We start from the raw sequence: 27,891 nt of genomic DNA, 5'->3' as shown, positions 1-27,891 counted from the left end.
GTCCCATTCACCCTTGAAACTTAAACTAAAATGGCATCTTCTGATTGGCTGTTGTTTAGTTGTCGCTCAGCCATGTCTCTGTTCTAGGATGGGTTTGGTGGAAGAAGGGCAGTTTACTGTATTTACTAGGGGCAATGGAGGAGCAAGGGAGAGAGTGGGCCAGGTTAGGGCACGAAGATAAATGGGAAAAGGATGAAGGAAGCGGTTGGTGTTTGTGTCAATATTTAGAATCACCAGATAGCTGTAACAGACAAAGGCTGTGAAAAGGAGATACATTATACAGGCATATCATCTATATAAACTCAAACCATATATATAATGGAACTAACACAATGTGTGCTTAACATCAGACTCAAACACTGTGCCTGTATATTGTATCCTCTTTTGACATGCAGGTTCTTCAAGGAGCAGAGACTATGTCTTCCTAAGTGTCTGCAGTGCCTAGCACGTGTTGGAGAATAATGTAAATAATAATGTTTGATAACATGACTGAAAGAATGAATTTTATTTCTTTAGCTACCACTGAATATCTCTGTGGGCTTTTGACAGACAGTTGCGCATATCTGAAAGAAATTTTTGCATTTCTTTTCCCTTTGTGTGATGCGTTCTAGGTAAGAGACCGTGTTGTCCACTTTATTGTAACACAATGTCCTAAACTGGAGTGTCTGGTTCTCAGCTCCTGCTTCCAAGTGACTGATACAAGCCTAGTGGAAATTAGCACCTACCTGCAAACAATCAGGTACAAGTTTGAAAACTAAAAGGAAACTTCTTACAAATGAATTATCATTTGAAAGTTAAAGCATTTCTATCATTCAAAAGGGACGCTACTGGGTTCATTGATATTCCAGTTAACAGAAGCTTTGTTTGGTTTGCTCACAGAAGGTATCACAATGGTGCTGTGTAAGTCACACTGTAATTGCCCTGGATCCACAGTGCTGCTCCCATTGGATGTTACAGGTGTGGATCAAAGCAAATATGTGGCCTTTTGAGTGTAGATTGCTTAATAAAAACCTATTGTTTCTACATACACACATTATGTGATTTTGATTTACAGAAGGATGTTGTCACTTGCTTTTCAAATGTATAAAACGAGTCAGAATAAGAGTAACCTCTCATACTAAAAAGAGCGAACGCTTTTCTGTGGTAACCAATCATAGCGCTGTAGTACTACGACAAGATATGCAGCATTTAAATCAATACTGTAGAATTCTGGAATACTTTACTATAAGAGAAGCAATGTATGTGAATGTGGAAATGCTAGAAAGTTATTCAGTTAATTTGAATTTTATCTTAATTATATCATTGTATCTCTGAATACACGCCTAGTTCTAATAAATCAGAAAAGAATTTAAATAAATGAATACAAGTGCAAACCTAGATAGGGATTTTGCAGAATTGATTTAGGGCCTGATTGAGTGAATGTGATACCAGAAAATGAATTACTGTGGATTGCAGAATTAGACCTTCCATCCCTGGAATGAAATCTTGACTTCAGTCAGGCCAGGATCTCACCTCTTGTCTCTTTAATCTTCTGAGTGGCTCAGGCATAGGCCAGGTCCACAAAAGAGATGAAACAATGGAAGTGGCTTCTATCCATCTATCTTGGGTATCTCTATTCTGCTCACTGATGAAGAATCTAAGCACTGCTTCTGCAGAGCTAATGACCTGTTCAATAGGTTGGCTGAACACTGATAAATGTGGACATCAAATATGAAAGGAAATGTTACTTTTATATTAATCCCTTATAACACTAACATCTTCCAGGCTGTTGGCCAAATGAAATCATAGGACATGTAGATACTATAAATGTCTGTAGTCTCCAAATAGTTAATGACAGTTGATTGAACTACAAGGAGAATATATTCCTACAATCATTTTACAAACAACAAGATTTCACGGTACTATTTGATATGGTGATTTGGTATTAAATTAATTCTGACATAGCATATATATTGTAATACAAGACACACCTTGGTAATTATTCCACAGTTTTAGCTCCTAATTGGTCAATTAGTAGCCTAAAATCCCATACAGCTGAGACACAGTTGAAAGCTTCTCCAGTTTTATTATGCATCCTCGGTGAGATACTTCATAAATGAATATGCACCATCAGGTTTTGGTCTTATGGTATAAGATTGACATTCAAGAGCCATCTAGGCATAGCCGAGTGGTACTTGCAGTTTGAATGCAAATGGAGCAACCCACGCTTATAGCTTGTTAGATATAACTCTCCGTGACACCTAATCCATTTCCCGTTCTAGAAATCATTACATTTGGGTTCCTAAAAGTGTTTATATATTTAAAAAAGTGGGGAGAGGGGATTACATTAGTGCATGATGCTTTTTTGAATCCAGAGGAAAACTGCCATGATGGAATAAAGAAAACCTTTTAGGTCATAACACTTTTTTTTTAATTTGAGCTTCCTGGGAATAAAAGGAATGAAATATTAATGAATTTAGAAAGGGCAGTTTTTTGAATAATCAAGCTGTTTTTTTGTTATGCTTTCTGGAGTTACCTGTGTATTTATTAAAAATAGTATAAATGGGTAAAGCTCTATAAATCATCCCTGAAAATGAAACTCGTTCACCACTTTTTACACTATTGTGCCAATGTTAGACATTCCTTGGTAGTAATCTGTTCTGAAACCTACAGGTATCTTGATGTTAGTGGCTGTAAAAGAGTGACTGATGTAGGAATTCAAGCTTTGGCAGGGAGCTGCCGCCAGCTTTATTATCTTGATCTGAGCTCTACAGGAACAAGCAAGAGGGGGTAAGATATAACTTCAGCAGTTATCACCTAATACTCGGTATTCTCTCTCTTTTTTTTTTTCCTGTCATTTTCTTCTGTGTAACAACTTCATTGTGCTTCTGTTGTAGGATTTGCAATATTCGGTATGATCATTCATTAATCATCAAAACACACATGAGTTACCGTATAGTCCTTCTGTAAAGAATATATAACTGGGCATCACTAAAATAGCAACATATGCTAATCACACTTTGTAATTATCACAGTGTTTGTTATATTCTTCACTCTGAGTGCAGGGAATACCACAAATCCATGTGTGAGATAAATACTGTATCATAGTGCTGCAAACATTAAGGTTGTAATGGCATTTTGCTGTGCAGAGATGTACAGGCATTCAAATATTTTATGCCCATCATTACGTATGTTGATAGCAAAGTATCCTCAGTATTAATTAAGTACTACAGATGAATAGGGAACATTTTAAAATATATTGTTTAAAGTGATTGCCTTGATTAAATTGATAGCCACATTAAAACCTCAGCTGCTTCATATCTTGCTGAAATTCTTCATATACCAAATGGTTTTAGGCTGAATCAAAATATTTTTATATTCATTTATGTGTATATGTTTACATATGTTTTTATATTCTTTTTATAGGGCAGATAAAGATCTGTATATACAAATTGCCCACATACAAACCCACGTTGGAGATTCCTTTCTAGACACATAAATTTGGTGATCACTCTTAGAAATATGTTTTCTCTATTTGTACATAAGTGTCAGATGTATAGGAGGAGGGGTGACATGCTTGTGTGTATGTTTGTGTGTGTTGGTATGTTGTTCCAGAATCTTCTATCTCCAGAGACTTCGGTGAGAGATTTCCTCATTGAGTATGTGGCAGTCTGTGAAAGGGTGAAAATATGCCACTCCGGTAGAGAGGAAAGGGTTAATAAGTTTCCTTGAGAAGAAGTACCTGCCACACTTCAGGCAAACTGTTACTTTTGGCAAGAGTGGCTGGCAGTGATGTCTTTTTAAGGATTTAGGCTGTTTAAAAGAAAAAGTTTAGATGCTGGCAGGAGCACTTGCTCCTGGGAAAGAACACACTGTGCCTGGACCCTGTCCTGTAAGACTGGTGTGAAGGGCAAGAGACTCTGTGAACATAGGGGATGGCAGATTTGGTTTTTGTATGAATTCTGTAGCAGACTTTTCACACAATGCAGTGACACCACTGTAAAAGTCTTGTGGTAGTCAGACACACTGAAGTATAGCCTCTTGAAATACAGATGACATAAGTCCCATATATTTATTTTTTGTATTGCTGGGATCTATCTGGATATTGATAGGAGAATAAACCCCTTAGTGCAGGGGTTCTCAAACTGTGGATCAGGACCCCTCTGGAGGTTGCAAGATTATTACATAGATTATTATATGTGAGTATGCGATAGTATCCTGCTGAGGAATGAAAATCAGAACAGAACTAAATGGTACTACATTATACAGTTGCCTTGCGCATAGAACCCTGACTTAGGCATAACCTAACAGTTAATTACACATGGCTAGAACAAACTAGATATTAATTGTAACCTGTGACCAACTTAGATTTGTATTTATTTCTTCTAACTTGAAATTTAACCTCTTCTTTGCTGCCTTACCTATGAAGTACATCAATCAAAAAATATCTCCAGTGTTACTACATGTGTTGCATATATCCTCTTTTGAAATACTGATATTCCAGTGGAACGAGGGCACTTCAACATAAGTCTACTCCAGTTTTACTGCTGTTGTTTGAACACCAAAGCAAAATGAGACATTTGATAATTATTGCAGCCATTCATTACAAGTACCCTCCCATTTTAGCTTCTTGTGAAGCTTTGAAATTCTTTGCTGCTCCTTTCTCTGGTTTTCAATGTCATCACTTTAGGGACAGTTAAATATTGTTTCAGGGAGTAGTGTGTGAGGAGGACGACAAATGTGATTCCAGACAGAGGACATATTTCTTTTATAAAGGAGCCAAAAAAAAAAAAAAACTCACGCAAACATGTTCTTGCTTCAGCATGGCTGTATGTGCAACTGCAAGTGGAACTTGAGTGTGCTTGTTCGCACTCTTTTAACCATTTGTCCCAGACTGTCAAGGATTTCATTATTGTGTTAGAGTAGGCGATTTCATTTTCCTAAGCTGTTAATAGCTGAAGAATTTCTCTGTGTACTATAAATTGCTAATGTTAATCTATTTTGACATTGTTACAGGCAGAACACATTTTAATAGCATGTGTGTCATTCCCAACTGTACAGAACCCTCTTCCCTCCTATTCACAATCACAACTTCCTTGTGGCAACTACAACTGCTTACATGGAAAGCAGTAGGAAATTGATTATGTATGTTTAGTTTCTTTTAATGTAATGTTCCAGCTAAAAACAAGAAGGGAATAAGAATCATATGACCAATCCCTTCTTCACAGATTAGTCTATGAGCCATTGTTTAGAAATCCCCGGGTTATAGGACCTGGATGCCAAAGGGAAGTGGCAATGGGATACAGAACCTTCCAACTCTAGGCTCTTTGGGCTCTTCATGAAATGAATTTGGCCATTGGCTGTGTGGCTGTCTTGCTTCGTGTAATTTACAATCTAAGAAATTTCCTGATTTGAATCCACCACCATTTGGGTTTTTTCCTTTCTTTTGTTCTTTATTTTAAACTACATTGTTTTAAATTCAGTGAGACGTTTTCAGTATATGGAGAAATCTGCAAAAACTGAATAACCTATCACCTCTAAGCTCCATTTAAAAAAAAGAATGTTAAAAATTCAAGCTATATTTTAAGCCCAAATGGCTTAATCTTTATTCTTCATGAGATTTAATCCAGCTATTTCTGAGGGTACCTCTAGACTTTGAGCTGCAGGTGTAAATTCCAGCTCAAGGAGACATACCCATACAAGGGCTGATCATGCTAGCGGTAAAAATGGAGTGTAGCCCTGGCAGCATGAGGGGCTAACGGCCCCAGGTATGTGCTTTGCATCTCCTACATACTTGGGATGTCTAGCTCGTCCTGTTGCTTAGACTGTGGGGGCTATGAGAGCTAGTGCAGGTGTGTCATCTCAAATTGGAAGTTACACCTCCAGTTTGAAGTCTAGACATATCCTGAGAAAAGAGGGGCATAGAAAAAATGTCACTGAAAAAGTATGAAGCCCTCTAATTCTGGTAGAAAGGAGATGCCCCCAACAGGATGAACAAGTATGTTAAAAAATCTGTATACATAGTCTATAGGTTTGTCAGGAATTGGACCTCTGATCCATTCCCTTATACACAGTTGCACAGGGAAGTTTTTCTAATGCTTATGAAATCTACTGTACAGCCATGTACAGGGTTTTAAAAATGCCAGAGAATTGGGTGTTGTAGGATATGGACCTTTCAGCTCCCCTCTTCAACTTTCTCTCTTTGTACTGCCTAAAACAAAAGGGCTTTTTTGAATTTTGTTATTAATGGGCTCTGCTAACTTTCGGCTAACTAGTTGTGCCTGCCAAGGCAGCCCATGTTGTAAGATTTTCCACAGTTTTGTGTTATGAGGTGGGAAGTCATGGCATATTGATTCTCTTGACCTGAGGGTGCAAATCATCAAATCTATCATAAATAATAAGGGAGGAGATTGGGACCAACATCCATTGATAGAATTTCCCCTCCCAAAGCAAAACTAGGTTACCAGAGACCAAGGGCAGAGACCAGGCTGTTGGGAGCCATGTAGGGTGACCAGACAGCAAGTGTGAAAAATTGGGGTGGAGGTGGGGGGTAATAGGAGCCTACATAAGAAAAAGACCCAAAAAATCAGGACTGTCCCTATAAAATTGGGACATCTTGTCACCTTAGAGCCATGAATCAGCAAAGGCACAGAGCCTCAATGGGGTGATCCACAGGGTTAACTGTGTGGGTCATATGTCTCATTACACAAGGAGGAAGAGGAGGAATGAACCCAGCCTCCCTGATAGAATGATATGGGGGAATCTTCATGGGGGGATCCTTGTGGATTTTTCCTTCCCTCAGCCCATTCCCATATGCTTTACCATAGGAAAAGGATCTGGTCCAATAGTCATACATAACAGTACAGTTTACTTACATAGCACATTTTAAGCAAGACATTTTTCCCAATTAACTTTTTGTGGTTACATCTATTTTCTCCAGCTAGCTTTCCATGTTTCCATTACACATCTTTGTGTTATTCTGTGACTAGAAAACCCAGAAAAAATAATTGAAATGAAGTGTGTCTGTGTGTGATGAGGGGAGTTACATTTTTTCACAACTGAGAATATATAACATACATAAATACTAGGTTTGTATGATTCAATTATAAAAAATCCTGGTTTTGTTTATACATTTACAGTGAAACAAGGAGCCACATGACTCATTATAGCCATGTTTTCTATATTATAGACAGAGACTTTCATATGATTGTAACAAATCAGATCTATTTTTTAATTAGAGAATTATCTACATTTAAAAAGAAGATGGCCTCACTGATGGAGTTGTTGTGCGTCAGAGGCTACAAAGCTCCATGATAACAGAAATGTTGCCAGCAGGTGTAATGTGGGTGCTCTCTTTTCATCACATCTCCATTTTTTCAGAGGTGAAAAGCCTGCTAATTAAAACACAGAGAGGAGAATAGGCTAAAGAATTGAAGAGTGTTTTAAGTACATTTTCAATTTCCAGTCCTAAATCAATGTGCGTTAAGATTTTGCATTGTGTTTTCTAGGTATCTGTAGCAACATCTTCATTTTGTTGGCTTTTATGTTGCTTTAATACAGTTCAGTTCTACAGCAATATCTAGTTTGTTTCCAGGGCCACCCAGAGGATTCAAGGGGCCTGGGGCAAAGCAGGGAAGCTGCGGCGCTTGTACTTACCTGGCGGTGGTCCGGGTCTTCGGCGACATTTCGGCGGCGGGGGGGCCTACAGTCGCTCTGTGTCTTCTGCAGCACTGAAGGGCCCCCCCGCCACCGAAATGCCACCAAAGCACTGCCACTGGGTCAGGGCTCACGGGGCCCCTGTGGGGCCCAGGGCCTGGGGCATATTGCCCCACTTGCCTGCCCCCCACCCCTCCAGGCGGCCCAGCTTGTTTCTGTTCATTTATATACGACTCTGGTATTTTAGCTGAAATGTCCAATTGATTCATATTTTAGTATTCTTTCTTTTGTGATCCAAGAGGATTACAGTGCCTTTGTCCTTGTTGCCGGCCTTTTTATATGTAGCTTGCTACTGTGGTATAAATTATATCAATAATTTTGATGCAGCTTCACAGCACTGGGTTCCCTCCACTGTCCGTTGTCCTCCTCTACTGTCCGTTGACTCAGGGGAAGAGCTTAACGCCTAGTAGGGTCAGACCCAAAGAGTACATGTCAGTTAGTTATGCCTCATCAATCAGTTATATGGACATATAACATTCCCAACCCTTTAATTACTAACAGAGCTTGTTTTATCATATTAGTCTGTGCTATTTTAATATTGAATGAGGAAGAAAGAAAACCTTATTTATTTATAAATAGGTTTAAGTTGCTGTTCCAATTCCAATATTTTATTATACAGTGAAACCTGTTTTAAGCAACCATTCAAGATTAACAAAAAAACACACTTGCTTGATAGTAGTAGTCTCCTAATATAGGTGGCATGGAATTGTACTGTCTGTGGACTAGCTTTTGACATAACAATCTGCCCTGACTGAATGAGAGGGGGCATGTAGCTGCACTGTCTAGCAGTAGACAAGGGACAATCTTCCCAAGACTTTCCAAGTCCCAGTTCATTCTCTGGTTTCCACCTTGTTTCAGAGGGAAGTATTCTGTGCTGTCTCTTTACCAGGCATCATCCTCCACACAAGCTCAGTTGTACTTGCTGGGGCACAAATGAAGAGGCTAAGTCAACACTCAGCATTTTCCCTATCTGTGCCAGCCCACTCCTGTAGTGAGTAGTGGGCCTGCAGAGGCTGTTCTCTTCCTATGTTGTGACCAGTGCCTTTACTCTTCTGCACAAATGCAAAGGACAGATGATGATCTTGCCTTTGTTTAGTGATATTTAGAGTGGTCTCTTATGACAGGAAGTTGCCTATGAAGAGTGAGATTTTGCATACAACAAATTGTCAACATCACAAGTCAAAATATACAAAGTAAATATCCTTAAATCAAACTCTAATAAATTATAAACCAGCATTTTTTTTTACTTTGTCTGTCTTTTGATAGTAATTTTGATTATTGATGGAAATATTTTTATTGGTTTGTTAGTATAAGGTGAAATCTTATCAATCTTACCAACATTTACCAATTTAAAAAAAACCTATTTCTTTCAAACTTAAATGTATAGTATGCAAGATTTTAATCTTCTCATGCTTATATTTGGAAAATAATGAACAAACTGATGTCATAAATTAACAAGGTGCTCATAACTCCAGCAGAAATGCCTGCTTTTAGATTAATTAGTGTGGAATATAATGGACTATTTTTTGTCTCCTAAGAGGAAAATATCCTTTTACTCAAGATCTGGAAATTAGCTGGTTATAGATGGTTCAGCCTACAGCTACTCTACTTGTAATGATGCCTTCAGGAGCTGCTGGTCTAGTGAATCACTGAACACATCCTATTCCTATTAATAAACTGCTTCATATGTGCTATTGTATTTTATTAGCTTAACGTGAAGTTTAGTCTCTGGGAGTGGAATCCTGGCCCCATTGAAGTCAATGGCAAAACTGCCAATGATTTTTCTGGGCTAGGATTTTACCTTGTGCTTCCATTAGTCATATGCACTGGTCAGTCTCAGTTACTAAATGCTGCTGAGTGTAGAGATGCTAAGAACACTCAAAAAACTTTTCTTCTTCCGTGTGTAGAGAGGTTTCAGACTATTTTAGTGAGAGTTTTTGAAGGAAGAATGAGTTCTTGATCTTCACCCAGGGATCAGTATATTTATACACCTCTAGAATGCATAACAGCTCTTCACCAGGAATGTGCCATTTAACAATCCTTTTTCACCATTGCGTGTATATATAGATCAAATGGCACCCATCTGTATCAGCAAGTATACCTGCAGCCCAATGTGGAGGCAGACAGTGTTTGTGCAGCCAGCCTTCTCCAAGGGCTCATCCAATGGCGGGCAGTATTAATTTGCAATTGGAATCTGATGGTGGATACTGCTAAGGGATTTATTATTTGTATAGCCCTAGCACCTAGAGGCCACAGTCAGGACCTGGGGAGCAGATGTGCTGTGCTCTGTACAAACACATGCAATGAAAAATGGTATGTGCCCTGAAGATGTTGCAGTGTAAGACTGCATCCTCTATTGAAAACCATGTGGGTGCAGGGAAGTTTGGGGCCCAAATATTAGATGAGACACAGCAGGCAGATAGAGCAAACTGACTGGGGGAGCACAAGGTAAAAGTGAGACAATTATGACTCCATCTGTATGTATCCCAAGTACCTAGTAAACGCCCTCTTCCTTGATCACTGCAGCCCACTTTTCGGGTTACAGTGGTCAGCTGCAGGTCCCCTGGCAGAGCAGAGTTCAGGGCATCTTTAAGAGAATGAGTGAATCTCTCAGCCAGGTCAGCCATAAAAATATTGGCATATTGTGGGGCCATGCGGGTGCCTATAGCAGTGCCACTGATCTGGAGATATATATTGTCATCAAATTTGAAATAGTTGTGTGTGAGTATAAAGGCACAGAGCTCGTGGCAGCAGTTTGGTTGTGGCATCATCGGGATGAGCTGTGTTCCCTTAGAACAGCTTGTATTCCATCTGTGTGTGGATGTTTGTGTAGCGAGCTCTCATCCATGTGGCTAGGATGGTGTTTTCTGGGAGGTGACCAAGTGCATTGTAGTTTCCTCAGGAAAATTTGGTGTCGCGGTGATAGTGGCCACTGCTATGGAGCCCATGGCCCCACAATATGCCAATATTTTTATGGCTGACCTGGACAACGCTTCCTCAGCTCTCGTCCACTCACGCCCCTTCTCTACGCTACGCTACATTGATGACATCTTCATCATCTGGACCCATGGGAAAGAGACTCTGGAAAAATTCCACCACCAGATTTCAACAGCTTCCACCACCATCAACCTCAGCTGGGACAATCTTACACGGGAGTCCACTTCTAGACACCCGGTGCAAATAAGCGATGGTCACATTAACCACCCTTATATGAAAACCTACCGACGCTATGCTACCTTCATGCTCCAGCTTCCATCCGGCCATCACACGATCCATTGTCACAGCCAAGCACTGATGGTACAACGCATCTGCTCTACCCCTCAGACAGAGACCAAACCTACAAAATCCTCCCAAGCATTCTCAAAACTACGTAGGAAATACGAGGAAACAGATCAACAGAGCCAGCGTGACCGAGAAGCCTCCTCTGTGCAAGAAAACCCAAAAGAACCAACAGACTCCACTGGCCATCAATACAGCCCCCAGCTAAAACCCTCCAACGCATCATCAGAGGATTACAACCATCCTGGACAATGATCCACACTTTCAAGCCGTTGGTGGCAGGCCAATCCTTGCTCACAAACAACCTGCCAACCTGAAACGTATTCTCACCAGCAGCTGCACACCGCACCATAGTAGCTATAGCTCAGGAACCAATCCATGCAACAAACCCCGATTGCAACTCTGCCCATATCTACACGGCGACACCATCACAGACAACCAGATCAGCACCCTCACCGGTTCATTCACCTGCACGTCCACCAATTAATATACGCCATATCTCAGCATGGCCTGCTCTTTAATTGGCCAAACTGGACAGTCTCTACGAGAAAGGATATGGACACAAATCAGAATTAGGAATGGCAATATACAAAACCTGTAGAGAGCACTTCAACCTCCTGGCCACACTATAGAGACCTTAAGGTAGCCATCCTGCAGCAAAAAAACTTCAGGACCAGACTTCAGAGAAACTGCTGAGCTTCAATTCATCTGAAATTTGACACCATCAGCTCAGGTTGAACAAAGACTGTGAATGGCTTGCCAACTACAGAACCAGTTTCTCTCCCTTGGTTTTCACACCTCACTGCTAGACAGGCCTCATCCTCCTGATTGAACTAACTCGTTATCTCTAAGCTTGCTGTGCTAGCCTAATATTTGCCCCTGGAAATTTCCACTACATTCATCTGACGAAGTGGGTATTCACCCATGAAAGCTCATGATCCAAAACGTCTGTTAGTCTACAAGGTGCCACAGGATTCTCTGCTGCTTTTACTTTACAACTTGAAATGTTCATGTTGGCTGATACTCTCAGAAGTCTCTCTATGCTTTTATTTAAGAAAAAAAGATGTACAACTAAGTTTGTAGGAGTATGGAATAGTATCCTTTGCTAATAGTGATAGCTGTAATCAGAAGTTTGGCTTTAAGGAAGTTAGAACTCTGTCAACTTCCCTGATAGAGCGTTTAAGCTCCACCAGCTTTATAGGTATGGATTTTTTTCCTTTTTCTTCTTCATTTGTCTAAACCAGGGAAAATAAAATATAAATCTGAATGTATGTTTTTATATTTCTATATACAATATATACTTATATTTTTTTCTAGCAGTGAACCACAATCACCCACATTTTTCTGAGATAATGTATTTATAGGTCTCTGTGTGGAGAGCAAAAAGAGGTGTTTTTCAAAAGCCTGTGCAGAACTTGGCATTAATCTCTTTTTTTATTCTTGGGCTTAAGGGTCTGCTTGTTGGCCAGCTTCTGCCATATCAGTTTGGAATGTGTGAAGCTCAGTTTCTGCAAGGATATCACTCTGGAGGCAGTTAAAAAACTCTGCAAAAACTGTAAAAGGTAAGAGCTTTGGCTTTACACCGATAGAAAACTCAGCTATCCTGTCAGTGCTCAGCTGATATACTAAGCTATTCTATCGGACACAGACTTTGATCCTGATGAGTCCTACAGCCAACAGTACATTCTTTATATATGTTTTCCATTCATAACAGGTGCTGTTAAGGTATCTGTATTCGGATGTTTTACATTCATTTTAAATAGCTTTTAAAAACTGCAGAAGCTGATGCAACTCTCAGTGACTTTTCATACAGTACTTCAGGTGTCTACTTCCACTTAGTGTTTTTAACACTGAAAAGAGAAATGTGATCTGCAGAACATAAGCCTGTATTGTATTTTTTTAAATCGATATTGTTACATCTGAAAACACTCAGAATAGGTGCAAGTGACCCAGCTTTCTGACTGTAGATCTGAGCTGATAGAACTAACCATGGAAATACAGAATGAAGTGATAACAATCTTTAGCTCACTGGTTAAAGCAAGCAAGCAAGCAAGCTCTGATGTTGTGTTTATAGCGTATAATGGAAATATCACACCTGGAGAGGGGAAACCGAGTCACTTTAGAATTTTAGTATATCTTTAAAGTGGGGCTGTAGTTGTAAGTACTTCTGGATTAAAAATCTGTACCTTTCTTGAGTTACTAACCATGATAAAAATATAATCCTGATCCTGCAGTGAAATATACACAGGTAGGCACTTGTGCCTGCAGGGATTTAAGGCTCCACATGGCCCCTGAACTGTGGCAAATCCTGGGAGCTGAGGAATGCTGGCCAATCAGCACACCTCTCTCCCAGCTGGCCAGTGGGTCCCAGAGAGTCCCAGGGATAGTTACCTATTGTCTCTTGGCAATAGTCCTGCCTTGCTATTAGGACTGTCCCCCTTTCAGCACCTGCCCCATCAATATCCCCCACCTGTTGATGTGGGTGGATGGCACTTTGATGTAAGAGGTAGGAGAAGGGACAAGTTGATTTTCAGATGCCGTGGTGAGTTTGTAGAGCTGGCAGTTACAAAACCTGGGCTTGAAAACTCAGTTGTGTTGCTGTGGAAGCCATAGAGAACAGAATAAATGTGTCTCCATGAAGTCATATTTACAGTCGCTTTTCTTACTGTAGCCAAAGTTTAAAAGAAAAGGTTTATATTAAAAACAAAAACCAAACTCAGCTCTGTGATTGGTTCACAGTGTATTATTTATTTAACAAATGTAGCTGCTCTTGTTTTTTGTTTGTCTGCAAAGAACTTTCATACATCTATTATTATTCAGAATTATTTGCTAAGTCGTCATTGCAAATAATAATTGGTTTGTAATGTGTATATAAATGAGACCGTTGTGAGTTTTTGAAATTTGAGCTATCTTAGGTTTGATTAGACATATAAGGTCACCTGTTCTGTTTCAGTTCTGTGACTGGATGAGTAATTACGATGGCCAGTCTATATTACAAAAATAACTGGACAACCAGAGCTTGCTATAACTTGTTAAATGTCATGTAGTTACAATACAGAGGTTACAATATGGATATATCCAAAAGCCTTAGCCCAGTTTCGCACCCTGTTAAAACACTGAGTTAGGCTCTGCTCCTGTCTGTGTTAAAATTCTAACTGTATAGCAACCAAGTCAATGGACAACTGTTATATCTGAGTCTTGAAACTCCGTTGTTTTTGTAGAATAGGATTATATTTCCATTCTAACTACTCATGTGTACAGAGTCTAAATTTGCTTTCTGCGTATATTCTCCAGTACTCAAAATTCATTGTTTAAACAAACATCCTTATCAGTAACTTCTTTGCTAGAATATTTGTGGTAACAGTATGTGTGCAAAGTCTAAGCAAATATATGTAAATATTTGAACAAATATGTGTTGAAAATAGTTGTTTTTTAAGTGTTCTCCAGTTCTAGAACATTATGCTCAACAGAGATCTGCCAGATTAATGGAAAAACTTTAGAAGGAGTATTTACTTCATTCACGGAAAGGGGGTCACAAGAACACCAGCTTCATTTCATAGTTAATATTGGAGGGGAGTACAGGAAGAGCCTAGTAGTAAGAAATCCACGGCATTTTGATATAAAACGTGTCTGTTAAAAAGAAATGGCACCCTCAACAGAGTTCAAATTTTTATTTTTTTTTTAATCCAATCCTTTTATCATTGACGTACATTCTTTATTCTACCATTTATAAAATGTTTATAGTATAAACATATAAAAGTCTTTTATGGGCCTTGATGGGAAAGGAGGAGGGTCTCTTAAAATGGTTAGAAATACTGAAGAAAGATTTTCCAGCTCACTTGTTAAAGAACTCTATGAACATCTCACTCCTTAATTTAAGAGCCATGAGTATGAGGTTCTATATTACATTCCAGAAGAATTAGTGTAGTTTTACAGCTTTGTAAATCTTATCTGATTTGCTGTTCTGAGTTATGTAACCTTTAATCTTCTTTGGTATAAAAGAACAGATGAACCTCCTTTAACACTTCCTCATTGAGGAGATTCTTGAGAGATACCATAATCGCATTCCTGTTCTTTTTCTTTTCTGCCCATAACGTTGTACCAATATTGTTTCCTTGTAAATGCAAGCAAATAATTATTTGGTGTTTTGAAGGGGACTTTTTCTGTCCTGAATTGAACGTGCTAAAGGGTTGTTTAGGCCTAGAGTACTCAAGCTGCTTGTATTCTCCATTTTGCAGCATTTAGATGTAACCAGCCATATGGCCACAGTAGAAATTGTTAAGGTGCATTTTAATATAGAACAAAAGTATGGCCCTGTTGAGAAGGAACTGTCCATTTTCAGTATAGAATATGTTCAGTGTAAAAATCTCAGCAAGAATTTTACCTAGATCCTTATTCTGCTCTTATGTTATGGTACAATGAGTTTCAAATTCTGTCTACAGAAGCAGTTTCAAATGCAGCTCTTAATCATTCTGATTACATAGGTATGTTAGTTCAATAGTCACTCCTCACTTAACCGTTGTAGTTATTTTCCTGAAAAATGCGACTTTAAGCGAAATGATGTTAAGCAAATCCAATTTTGACAAAAGAGTTAATGTAAATGGGGGGGGGGGGGTGTAAGGTTCCAGGGAAATTTTTTTCACCAGACAAAAGACTATTTGTGTGTGTGTGTGTGTGTGTGTGTGTGTGTGTGTGTATATATATGTATATATGTATAGTATGTGTGTATATACACACACACACACATTTTAAACAAACAATTTCATATTGTACAGCAGTGATTGTGAAGCTTGACTGAGATGGTGAAGTCAGAGGGTGGAAGAGAGTGGGATATTTCCCAGGGAATGCCATACTGCTAAACAACGAACAAGCACTTGGCTGAGCCCTCAAGGATTAACACATTGTTAATGTAGACTCACACTCTATAAGGCAGCACAAATGGAGGGAGGGGAGACAGTATGGCAGACAGAGATACACACCTGTGTGCGTGTGTGTGTGAGAGAGAGATGCGCATTTCCGCTTTAAGTATGCTGACCACACTCTAAGTACATAGCCTTTTTAAGCATGTTGAGATAGCAACTGCAGCTAGCATGCTCTCTTCATCCTGAGCCCTGTCATGTCTCCCCCTTCTCCCCTGCTCTGTGGAGATGGGGTAAGGAGGTGGCTGGAGCAGTGCGGAGGGGAACACCCTGATATTAGCCTCCCTCTCCTGCCCTCCACCCCCACCCCGCACAGCAAGCAGGAGGCTCCTGGAACAGCTCCAAGTCAGAGGGCAGGAGCAGCACATGGCAGTTGGGGGAGGGACACCTGAACTGCTGGCAATTGTTAGCCTGCTGGGCGGCTGCTGCACAGGGAATTTAAGGGAGCGGGGAGCTGATAGGGAGGTTGCTGGTCCACCCTGGTTCCAAGCCTCCACGAACTAGCTGCAACAGGCTGCTCTTTCTGCAAGCAGTGGACAAAGCCGGTGGCTGCCAACAACATAATAACATTATAATTATATTATACATTAAAGTTGTGCAATGCTCCCTTATAAACGAGCATGTTCTCTAATTGATCAGCAATGTAACAATGAAACAATGTTAACCGGGACGACTTTAAGTGAGGAGTTACTGTACAACACAATACAGCTGGTTTTCGTTTCAGTGTGGTTTTGAAATCATAAGGAAGAAGTGTTTGCTGGGAACAGAGAAGGAAGTGCACTACAGGACAAACTTAAGTTATTTTCCCTTGCAAATCTGAGGAACTGTCCAAGACTGAGGTGTCATTATAGGAAGTTTTGGAACAAAATGATCAATTAAACAGCAATAAGTCACCAGGACTAGATGATATTCACCCAAGAGTTCTGAAGGAATTCAAATGTGAAATTGCAGAACTACTAAGTGTGGTATGTAACCTATCATTTAAATCAGCTACTGTACTAGATAATGACTGGTGGGTAGCTAAGGTGATGCCAATTTTTAAAAAAGCTTCAGAGGTGATCCCGGTAATTACAAGCCAGTAAGCCTGACTTCAGTACTGGGCAAATTGGTTTAAACTAAAGAACAGAATTATCAGACATATAGATGAACACGACTTGTTGGGGAAGAGTCAATGATTTTTGTAAAGGGAAATCATGCTTTACCAATCTACTAGAATTCCTTGAGGGAGTCAACAAGCATGTGGACAAGGGTAATCCAGTGGATATAGCGTACTTAGATTTTCAGAAAGGCTTTGACAAGATCCCTCACTGAAGGCTCTTAAGCAAAGTGAACTGTTATGGGATAAGAGGGAAGGTCCTCCCATGGATCTGTAACTGGTTAAAAGATAGGAAATGGGATAGGAATAAATGTTCAGTTTTCAGAATAGAGAGATATAAATAGTGGTGTTGCCCACTGGGACCAGTGCTGTTCAACGTATTCATAAATGATCTGGAAAAAGAGGTCAAGAGTGAGGTGGCAAAATTTGCACGATACAAAACTACTCAAGATAGTTAAGTCCAAAGCAGACTGCGAAGAGTTACAAAGGGATCTCACTAAACTGGGTGACTGGTTAACAAAAAGGCACATTAAATTAAATGTTGATAAATACAAAGTAATGTACATTAGAAAACATGATCTCAACTATACATATAAAATGACGGGGGTTTAAATTAGCTGTTACAACTCAAGAAAGAGATCTTGCAGTCATTGTGGATAGTTCTCTGAAAATATCTAGTCAATATGCAGCAGCAGTCAAAAAAGCTAACAATGCTGGGAATCATTAGGAAAGGAAATGATAATAAGACAGAAAATATCATATTGCCAATATAAGTCCATGGTACACCCAGATCTTGAATACTGGGATTGGAAAAGGTTCAGAAAAGGGCAACAAAAATGATTAAGGGCATAGAACAGCTTCCATTTAAGGAGATATCTATAAGACTGGGACTTTTCAGCTTGGAAAAGAGACGACTAAGGCGGGATATGATAGAGGTCTATAAAATCATGACTGGTGTGGAGAAAGTAAATAAGGAAGTGTTATTTACTACTCATGATACAAGAACTAGGGGTCACCAAAAGAAATTAATAGGCAGAAGATTTAAAACAAACAAAAAGGAAGTATTTCTTCACACAACGCACAATCAACCTGTGGAACTCTTTGCCAGAGTATGTTGTGAAGGCCAAGACTATTAACAGGGTTAAAAAAGAACTAGATAAGTTCATGGAGGATAGGTCCATCAATAGCTATTAGCCAGGATAGGCAGGGATGCAAAACCATTCTCTTAAGTGTCCCTAGCCTCTGTTTTGCAGAAGCTGGGACGGGTGACGGGATGGATCATTTGATGAGTACCTCTTCTGCTCATTCCTTCTGAAGCATCTGGCATTGGCCACTGTCAGAAGACAGGATGCTGAGCTAGATGGACCATTTATCTGACCCAGTATAGCCGTTCTTATGTTCTTCAATGGGGTAAGGGCACACATTTGTTACTGATGGAAGAATTCAAAGGAAATGCCCCATGTGGAAGCTCAGAATTTCCAATCCCCTTCACAGGGTATTTTTTTTAATTGAGAATCTTTTTGTCATTCTGGGACAAATTCTTCTCTCACACCATTGTAAATGCAGAAAAGTGAATATCATTTTTGTATCCTTTATATCTAAAAAGCATTTAATAAAATAACACTCAGTACTTTCCTGTTCTTTTTTTATTAATTCTCTCTAAATTTTGGAGGGTTATTTAACTGGTCAGTTATCTGGGGTAAAATTTTCAAAGGCACTGAGTGTCTGAGGATCCTAAACGCTATTGAAAATAAGTCAGATTTAAGCCGCTTGGTTACTTAGGCACTTCTGAAAATTTTACTCTTTTCTTTGGTTAAAGGAGCACTGTGATATATATATGGTACCCACTATTGTATGTTAATACACAAAACATTTGCTTTTTTCATATTCATAGATTATAAAGCCGGATGGGATTGCTGTGATCATCTAGTCAGACCTCATGTATAACATAGGACATCCTGGAATTAATTGCTGTGGGAACTAGAGCTTGTCTTTTAGAAAACAGCCAATCTTGATATTTTTTGCCACTAAAAGCTCCTTACCTTATTAAAAATGAAAATAATTCAATCTAATTTACTTTTATCATTGTAGGTCCCCCTCTGCCCTCAGTTACCTAGGGAGATGCACTTGTGTAACTGAGGGCAAAATTGGGGCCTTGATGTTTACTTTTTGCCTTTTATATAGCTTGGAAGATAAACCTAGACTGATCAATTTCTTTTTCTGATTCTCATATGCTGCAAATTGTTTGTTTAGGTTTCTAATAGCGCACAGGAGAGGGACAATTATTCTGTTTAAAATGTTGCTTAAAATATAAAAATGTTACTGAATAAATATATTACAATAAAATTCTGAAAAATTTATTGAGACCCCTGTTATATCATGGCTTGCAACCCTGTCCTCCCACCCACTTTTTACATTAACGTCATGTACATGTTGGGAATAAACTACTTGACAGCATCCCCTTAATATATCCTTCTCCAGTCACCTCCTAGCATTGGAATATTTTTGGTAGAGTGGCATGAGGAAGATTACACAGGCCTCCCTAGTTAGGACCACGAACTTTTATTGGTTATTCCAGAGGCTCGCAAACTACCTGATTGATCAGATAGTCAAGGGGCTTTAAAAGGGATTAGCGCAGTGTCGGGGACTCATTCTGCTTTTGCTGCCAAGTACTCTTTTACCATCTGTGTTTAATTCTGTTCCTAATGGTCTGCTTTCTCTCTTTCAGGTTGAAGTTGCTTCATCTCTATGGCTGCCACATCACTGATCTGGAGTCCATTAAAGAAATCAATAAAACAGTGCAAGTGTATCATGACCTCAGTTTCCCACCTGCTAACATTTAGTTGAATGAGGAGCTCTGCCTACTGCTACGGACACCTTGGCTTGTAAATATGCAACGGTGATGCTATATCAGTTAGTCTTGTACATATTTTTAATTGTAATCTCAACACGGGGTTGGGAACCATGAATTCCTGAACTGTAAGCTTGACACTGACTCCGTTTCTAGTTTTGCCCAAGTCACTTACCTTCTTCGCAGGGGTGTTGTGAAGATAATGCATGTGATACATTTTTAAGATGAGAAATACAATTCACATGCTAAATATTACTAAATGTATTACCTTTGCTATTTGATTAGAAAGAATAAAAACGTGGGTCAAAATCAGCAGTAATGTCAATGGTGCTCAGCAGGAGTAAGCTCTGGTGTAAAAAAAAAATGTTTGCAGTTGGCAAAGGAGTGTAACTTGCAGTGGCTGTGCACACTGAATGATATACACCACTGGGTATTCTGTGGGGAACAACTTTCAAAACTTGTGTAAGCAGCTTCAAATCCTACTGAAGTGACTAGAAAAAAGAAGGGAAAGGGAAGAAGGCCACCAAAATGGGGAAAACAGCATAGGCTGAAGTCCTCCCTCTAAAACTATTGTATACTAGAAATCACACACCTCCATCGTAACTCTGCATTCCTAAGGATGCCAATCTTTCATCATCTCCCTTACCAAACATCTCTCCCAGCAGACTAAACTTCCACTATTAATAGTAGCAAGAAGGGGTAGTGTGGTAAAGAGATATGTATGTCGAAGAGAATTGTGAGGAGGGGCAGAGTTAAGGTTGTGGTATTTTTCTTCTGTGTGCTTGTGCATGGAGGATTACAGGGTATGTACTGCTGTTCAACTTTTAACTTCTTTGTTTTTCTGGAGTTGTGATGGCTATGTTATGTGAGCACAAACATTTAGTTGTTTCACAACAAGACTTTTTGTGCATGTGTTACTGTTTCCTGTTGCACTCTTTAATCTGCTTGCTGCTTTGCAAACAAATGGCACAGCTCTGGCCCAAAGAGCTTAAACTATCAAAAGACAAAACAAACAGGGAACAACAAACAGGTAATGTGACACATAGTGACTGGTCACAGCTAACAAAGTTTTAGTGGCAGAATATATATTTACACACACACACAACTACATTAAAAGAACATTATCAAGATTGCAAAGCTAAGTACTCAAAAATTAGGAAATGCCAGAATTAAGGTTACCTGTGCAATTAATAATTATCACAGTTCCTGGTTGCTCTGGGCCATGCTGGGTCCAGGAGCTGAAAGGAAATCAGGGAGATTCTCTCTCCTGTGCTGTAAATGACCCTGCTGCTATGGCCAGGCAGTGGGAGGAGAAAGCTGCCTGATTGGAAGGTAAAGAGCACAAAAGTTGGTTCAGTGGTGGGGGCAAGGAACAAAGAGCCTGGAACAGAGGCTGGCAGTGAGGTGGAGAGGGAAACTGGGACTGGATGCTGGGGTAGTGGGGGAGGCAATCTGGGAGACTGGAATTGGCTAGGCAAAGAGACTGGGTCTAGGAACTGGGGGAAGACTGGGACTGGCAACCTTAATTAGGATGCCCTTGTGCATGCCACTGAGAAGAGAATTTAGCCCCAGGAACTCTGTTTAAATAAGTCTCTTCTCCTCTTTCCCCTTCCTGTTAGGCAATGTAATATGACAACAGATAATATCACAACTGTAGCCAAAATTAGTGGGATCCTCGTTTCTCCTTATAATATGAATGATTAACTTATTTAATATGTAGTGGAAAAATGCACAATTTAACACTTCAGAGTGATATTGTTTTATACTGAGTTTAAAGTGTGTGCAACATAGCACCAGTGAAACTGATTTTATGTCATGTACACTTCAGGTCCTATTCAAACAGAATATTTTAGGTTGTGATATTATGTTAGGTATTCTGTATTCACACATAGGCTCACATAGCATGATTTCATACCCTGCTACTGTCTTATTCAACCATAAATTTTCTGGTGCTGAAACTGGTTTTGAAGTGTGGTTTGAGTTATATTTTGTAGTTGGGTGAAAGTAAGCTGGTATGAGCTGTTACGGCGTACTGGTAAAAAGTGTCTGCCAGTACTGGCCTGTACACAGCTGACGTTAAAGTGCTGCTACAGCAACGGACCCTGCTTAAAACGCTGCCATGGCAGTGCTTTAATGTTGTTGCCCCTTTTGTGCCCCCCGGGGCCACTGACGGGGGCGGAGGGGGCAATAGGAGCAGCAGCCTTGAGAGCCAGTGATTTAAAGGGCCCAGGACTGGCTGCTGCTGCTGCTACCAAGGCAGTGACCAGAGCCCCGGGTGGTGCAGGCCAGTGTGGCCTACAGGCCCGCCTTTTCTGGGTATCAGAGCCAGCCTCCATACTGCTAAGTATTGAATGTTACTTTCACCCCTGTTTGTAGTGAGACAAAAAGGCACTGAAAGTTGTATCTCTATTTCTAAGCCGGTTGTAACCTTGGTATCTACCTATTGAATTCATATGACTGCTTCTTTTTGTCTCCTGGGTAAAAACTACACTTAGAGGGCCATAGAAGTGATATTTTGTTTTTGAATATTAAATTAGGCTAGAGATGGACTCAAGTAGCACATCCTTCTAACAATAGGTGCATAATTTCAGAACAAAGCTTTGTTTTGCCATTTCCTGCTGGGAATCCTGTCCTCAACACCCACTGTTAGGGCTCATAAAATGAGTCATCTTTTGTTTTGTTGTATCTGTGTCAGTTTGTTTGAATGGCATGTTTGAACCCTCTGATTAGAAACATGGGTGCCAAGCAGGATAGGTTGAAATTGGTTGATTGTATAATACTATAGGTCCCATCTGTTTTGGAGGATATACCTCTTCCATGACAGTGCTAAATGACAGTATACTTCATCTTGTTGCTTGAGCTTAATCGGCCAAATTAAAACTTCTGTAGCAGTAGAGGAAAGAGAGGCACAAAAGCCCATATTCTGCCCTCAGTTATAACCACTGACTACAGAGTGGGTTGCATTCATATAAGTAAAGGGAGAATTTGGAGAAAATGTAACAGTGACATATGGCTCTTACAAATATTGCTTTTATAGGGCCTGCTCCAAAGCCTCCTGAAGTCAGCAGAAAGACTTCCATTGACTTCACAGGGCTTTGGATCAGACACATTGTGGAGCAAGGCGGGAATGTCTTATATTGCTCTTTATTACTTGTATCATCTTAGATGTTCAGGGTGCTTTACAAAACAAAAAGTTGGAAGCCCTAGCCTAAAACCCTAAGGAAGATGAGAACAGGCAAAGGCAACATATGGAAGGGTTGAGAAGAACAAGGTGTAAAATCAGGACTAATAAAGGGCCAAAACAATATCCCGCTATACTTTGTGATGGCATATCCATGGTAGACCATGCCTCCAGAGACATGCAACCATGAAAGAGTGAATCTGACTAAGCCTGAGATACAAGATTACCAAGAAGAATAATCTAGTTAACAGCATGTGGCAACAAAGGCAAACAAGATAGGGTTGTCATAAATAGATAGCTAAGGGTTAATGTTTCTTTTACCTGTAAAGGGTTAACAAAGAGAACCAAACACCTGACCAGAGGACCAATCAGGAAACTGGATTTTTTTCAAAACTCAGGGAGGGAATGTTGGGTCTGAGTCTTTTGTCTGTCTCTCGGCTATGGGAGGCTTCTCTATTTCAAGCTTCTAACTTCATGTTTCAAAGTGTAGACAAAGGTAGCAATAAACAATAGCTTTTATATGTTTTTGTATTACATTGTTGTAAGTTTGCTGGAAAATGTTTAAATTGTATTCTTTTTGAATAAAGTCTGTTTATATAATTCTTTTAAGTAATAGCCCTGTGTATTTCAACGTAATGCAGAGATCGGATGTTCATAGTGTTTTTTCTCTTTTTTATATAAAGCTTCTTTTTAAGACTTGTTTGAGTTTTTCTCTCTGGTGGCTAAGGAACGAGAAAGGGAATTCTTGTGTTAGATCTAAGGAGGGTAAGCTCTGCAGCACAGGAATTGTGGGAGGGGAGAGAGATAGAATCATTTCTATTTCCTTGTATTTGAGGTTTGTTCTTTGTGGATAGACGGACACATGCTTCTTGGTATTGTATGTAAAGAGATTGCATCAGTACTCTCAGTTAGCCCAGAAGAGAAAGTCTGGGTGGAGAGAGAGCGGGGAAGTGGGTTATTGTCCCTTTGCGGTAAGACTCAGGGTCCTGAGTCTTGGGTCCCCAGGAAAGTTTGGGAGACCAGAGGAGCCAAAACCCTGAATTTTGGATGGTGCAGCGAGATCAAATCTGAGCTGGTAATGAGCTAGAGGGTTCATGCTAGCTCTCAGGTTATGAACGCTAAGTTGTTCAAACTGAGTGGGAAGCTATGACAGGTGGCAAGCGTAGGGATAAGAATCCAGAAGCAGTAGGAAATATTATTTTCTTTTTCTCTGCTAGGGGCTTTTAGCGGAGAGAAAGGTTTGGTTTTAAAAGTAGCCAGAGAGAAAAAAAATTTTCTGCTGCTTTAGTGCTTGCATATAAGCAAGGACCATTAAGGTGACATTAAGAGTCTTTTGTAAACAATAGAATCGCGATTGGAATCAAGTAAACCCAGCAACACACACAGGTAAATAAACTGGTTTTCTAGTTAATTGCATGATAAAGAGAAGCAAAGAAGAGAACAAAGGTCCTGTTCTGGGCACTGTGCCAGGGAACAACAGAGAACCAGCATTCAGAAATAAACACCAGAGGGCACCCCCAACACAAGAAAGCAGGAACCATGATTCCAAGAAGCCTGAAACAGTAACGAGCCCTGCAACAAGCCATAGACAAAGAAGATGAAATAGGAGACGGATAAAACTAATTAGGCAGAACTGCAAAGAAGAGCAGCCCATAAAAGAGAACAAAAGCAAAAATGCAGCTCACAAAGAAACTACAAGAAGAAGAGGTGCCACAAAATAAAACAAAGAAAAGAGGTGGCCTACAGAAGAAAACAAGAGAAGAGGCAGCCACGACAGAAAATTGGAAAAACAACAAAAGAAAGGAAGAGAGGGAAAAACGAAAAGCAAACTAGAAGTTAGAACGGCTAAGCATCAGAACCAGCCAACTCTAATCACCCTCGTCGCAGTTGTGTCACCGCACAAGAAATTCCCAACTACAAGGCAGGTATGACACTGAGGCCTTCTTAGAAAATTTGAAAGAGCCTGCTCATGGTACACATCGCTGAGAGACCAGTACATAGGTAGAGCTGAGGTCACACTCAGGGCCCTTAGCAGAGTGCAGCTGAAATGCCAAAGGACAAATGAACAATTATAAACTGTTTCAAACCAAGCCAGATACAAATGGGATACCCCGGATCATGCACGTCGGCATTTCAGAACCGAAGAAGTGGAACCAATGGGTCATTCCCCAACACGCCTACTACGTGGAAGAATTATAAGGCCCTGGATATCAGGAACAGTGTTAATCATTGACGAACTGCACCTCTTCATCCAAATGAGCAGTTCTAGATGTGTTCCTGAGGAACATAACACGGTACATACAAGATGAAAACCAAAAAATTCACCCGAGGCGGGGAGATGAGCCAGGATGAAGTGGCAGAAAGCAAAAAAGCTACTGTAAAGGGAATGAAAAACCCCAGGGGGCACACCGACAAATAACCCTACAAAAGAGGCACCCAAACCCACCTACAACCCAAGAAAGCCACAGCACCTTCCTCCACCTCACCAGTCTCCATAACTCACCTCGACCCAGTGACCCGTCGCTGGAAGACGCTATAAGTTAATGAACTGGTACATATAAGCCAACTGCCCAAGACACCATCCGGGTCAATCATACACACCATCACACCAAAGATTCCCATGCCGCGGATACCTCTCAAATCCTTGAGCGAAGGGAAATTTTGAGACTGGGCGGAAAGAAGGTTACCGTGTGGAGAGACACGGGGGCACAAGTGTCAGCTATCCACCAATCCTTCATGGATCCCAAACTCATCAACCCAAAGGCCAAAGTGACCATTTACCCGTTCATGTCACAAGCTGTAGACTTGCCTACAGCTGAACTGCCTGTCCATTACAAAGGCTGGTCAGGAATGTGGACTTTTGCAGTCTGTGACAATTATTCCATCCCTACGACAAGGGTGTACATGTTGATTATGATTTTGAGATATCACTGTCTGGTGAGGCAAACTGAACTCACAAATAAAAGTATTTCAGCTTAACAGGTTGTCAATATCAAAAGCCCAAGACTAGAAACTCCTGTTGTCAAAGGGCTGGCACGCATAAACAAGATAAACGTGTTTCATTTTGGTTAGGGAACAACTGCCGTCTGCCTTAAAGCTCTCCTCTGTTAGTCAGTATGAGTGCTCTTTCTTTATATGGTCTGCTTATTCATCAGGTCAATACTTAGTGGGCCTCCTTTCATATAAGAGCATGGAGGAAGCAGGATTTCTTTTGTTCTAGTTAGGAAGATTTTGCTAGAGTACAAAGGGTTGAATCTTAGACCATATCTATACTACATGGCCTACAGCAGCATAGCTATGCTAGCTTGACCCTGTGTAGACACAGAGGAAAAAAACCACACACAACTTGTTCCTCCAACCTACTTCTGAGGACATGTCAGCTGTTCTGGAGAGACTGAAGTTGGTACTGTGAATCCTTTATAGAGTATAATACTACAATAAATCAGTCAACCTCTAATAGTGTTTTGGATCACTCTAGAGTGGCTTCCTAAATGAGATTTATGGAAGAGCACAAATTCTGACAGACCCCATAGTTACAGATAATTCTAAGAACATAGCACTTCCTGTGCTGCAGAGTGAACATTTTAGTTCAGAACTGTAGCAACACCACCTCCCCAAGGGATGGCAGCTAGGTTGGCCAGAAGCATTCAGCTGTTGGCCTAACTGCATCTACAGCAGGGGTTAGGATTTTTCACATCACTGTGCATTATGTTGATCCATGTTTTAAGTGTAAGACTGGGCCTTAGCCTTTGTGAAGTTAATGGAGTTTACACCTCAGTGAGATTGGCCGTTTCTAGTCTATGTTAAACAAGACGATTGAAAAAAAAACATTTGGTTCCTAGATCTGTTAGTCTCTTCAGAAGTCAGGCTGTGGCACAACAATATTTTATATTACACCAGGTCCCCATAAACTTTCACTGATGTCATTTTCTGTTGATTTGACATTTTAATAGGATCCTCTTACATTCCTATCATTTGCCATTGTATCTGGATCACAATACAATGGACTAGGACATTCTTAATTAACATATTCTAAAGGGAACTATTTATTAATACAGGAAGCACTTTTAATAAGAAGCAGACTCCCATTGACTTCAGTGGGCTTTGGACCAGGTCGTTAATGCCCTTTTTCCTTCTTCAAATACCGAGTCTTAAACACTGATGGGGAAATTTCAGTTACCTGTAAAGTTTTTGCTGCAGCAGAGAAGAGGAGTGTGGTAGGGGTACTAATCAGAGAATGAGTAACCAATTTCTAAACGGTGTCATTTTACTAACAGCCTAAAGACAATTCCAGGTTCAATTGAACCACTAGACATAAAATAAGGTGTGTAGGCAGTTCCTGCGGGCTGAACACTTAGCAAGGAAACATTTCTAACAGACCGTTCAATGTTTTCTCCAAAGCAACTACAATGTAAACAGATGCAAAAAGCCTCCACTCCTAAAAGCTTCCTAGACAGCTTCCTTACTGAGTAAATTTACCTCACTATTTGCATTACTTCCCGCGGGGATTTCCTCCAGCAAAGAGAAGGGAGCACCGCAATTACGCAGGTAACCGCATCGTTTGTCTAAGGTGAACCTGGCAGGTCTGTTGGGGAGCGCTGCTGCTAGCTATGCCCGCAGGCAGGCCAAGCGCTACACCTTACATGTTAGCGCGTTCCTGGGCTCCGCCCGCCTCGCTCGGGAGGTGCGCCGGCTACTCCACCCAGTGAGCCGCTGGGGCGGCGCCGCGCGGCGAGTCTCGGGGCGGGCCGGGGTCGGCTCCGCTGGCAGGGAAAGTTGCGCGGCCAGTCGGGTCGCTGAGCTCCGCGCCGGACAGGAGCAGAGCCGGCACCCCGGCCCGGAGTGGCCGGCAGCAGGAGGGCGCTTCGCG

At 40.5% G+C, this 27,891-nt stretch overlaps 1 protein-coding gene across 1 annotated transcript in view; it reads left to right on the top strand.

The window, feature by feature from the left end:
* The window catches only part of LOC116825953 (uncharacterized), a 90,367-nt gene extending 68,371 nt beyond the window's left edge, over positions 1-21,996 (top strand). Inside the window, exons 12-15 of the mRNA XM_032782388.2 lie at positions 612-739; positions 2,653-2,769; positions 12,426-12,536; positions 19,718-21,996. Coding sequence (XP_032638279.1) covers positions 612-739; positions 2,653-2,769; positions 12,426-12,536; positions 19,718-19,832 — 471 coding nt within the window. The 3' untranslated portion in view covers positions 19,833-21,996. The remainder of the gene's footprint in view (positions 1-611; positions 740-2,652; positions 2,770-12,425; positions 12,537-19,717) is intronic.
* The last annotated feature ends 5,895 nt before the right edge of the window (positions 21,997-27,891 follow it).

This window comes from Chelonoidis abingdonii, chromosome 6 (assembly GCF_003597395.2).
Source record: "Chelonoidis abingdonii isolate Lonesome George chromosome 6, CheloAbing_2.0, whole genome shotgun sequence".
Taxonomy (NCBI): domain Eukaryota; kingdom Metazoa; phylum Chordata; order Testudines; family Testudinidae; genus Chelonoidis; species Chelonoidis abingdonii.
Note: the sequence above shows the minus strand (reverse complement) of the source record. Positions and strands in the feature narration are given on the sequence as shown.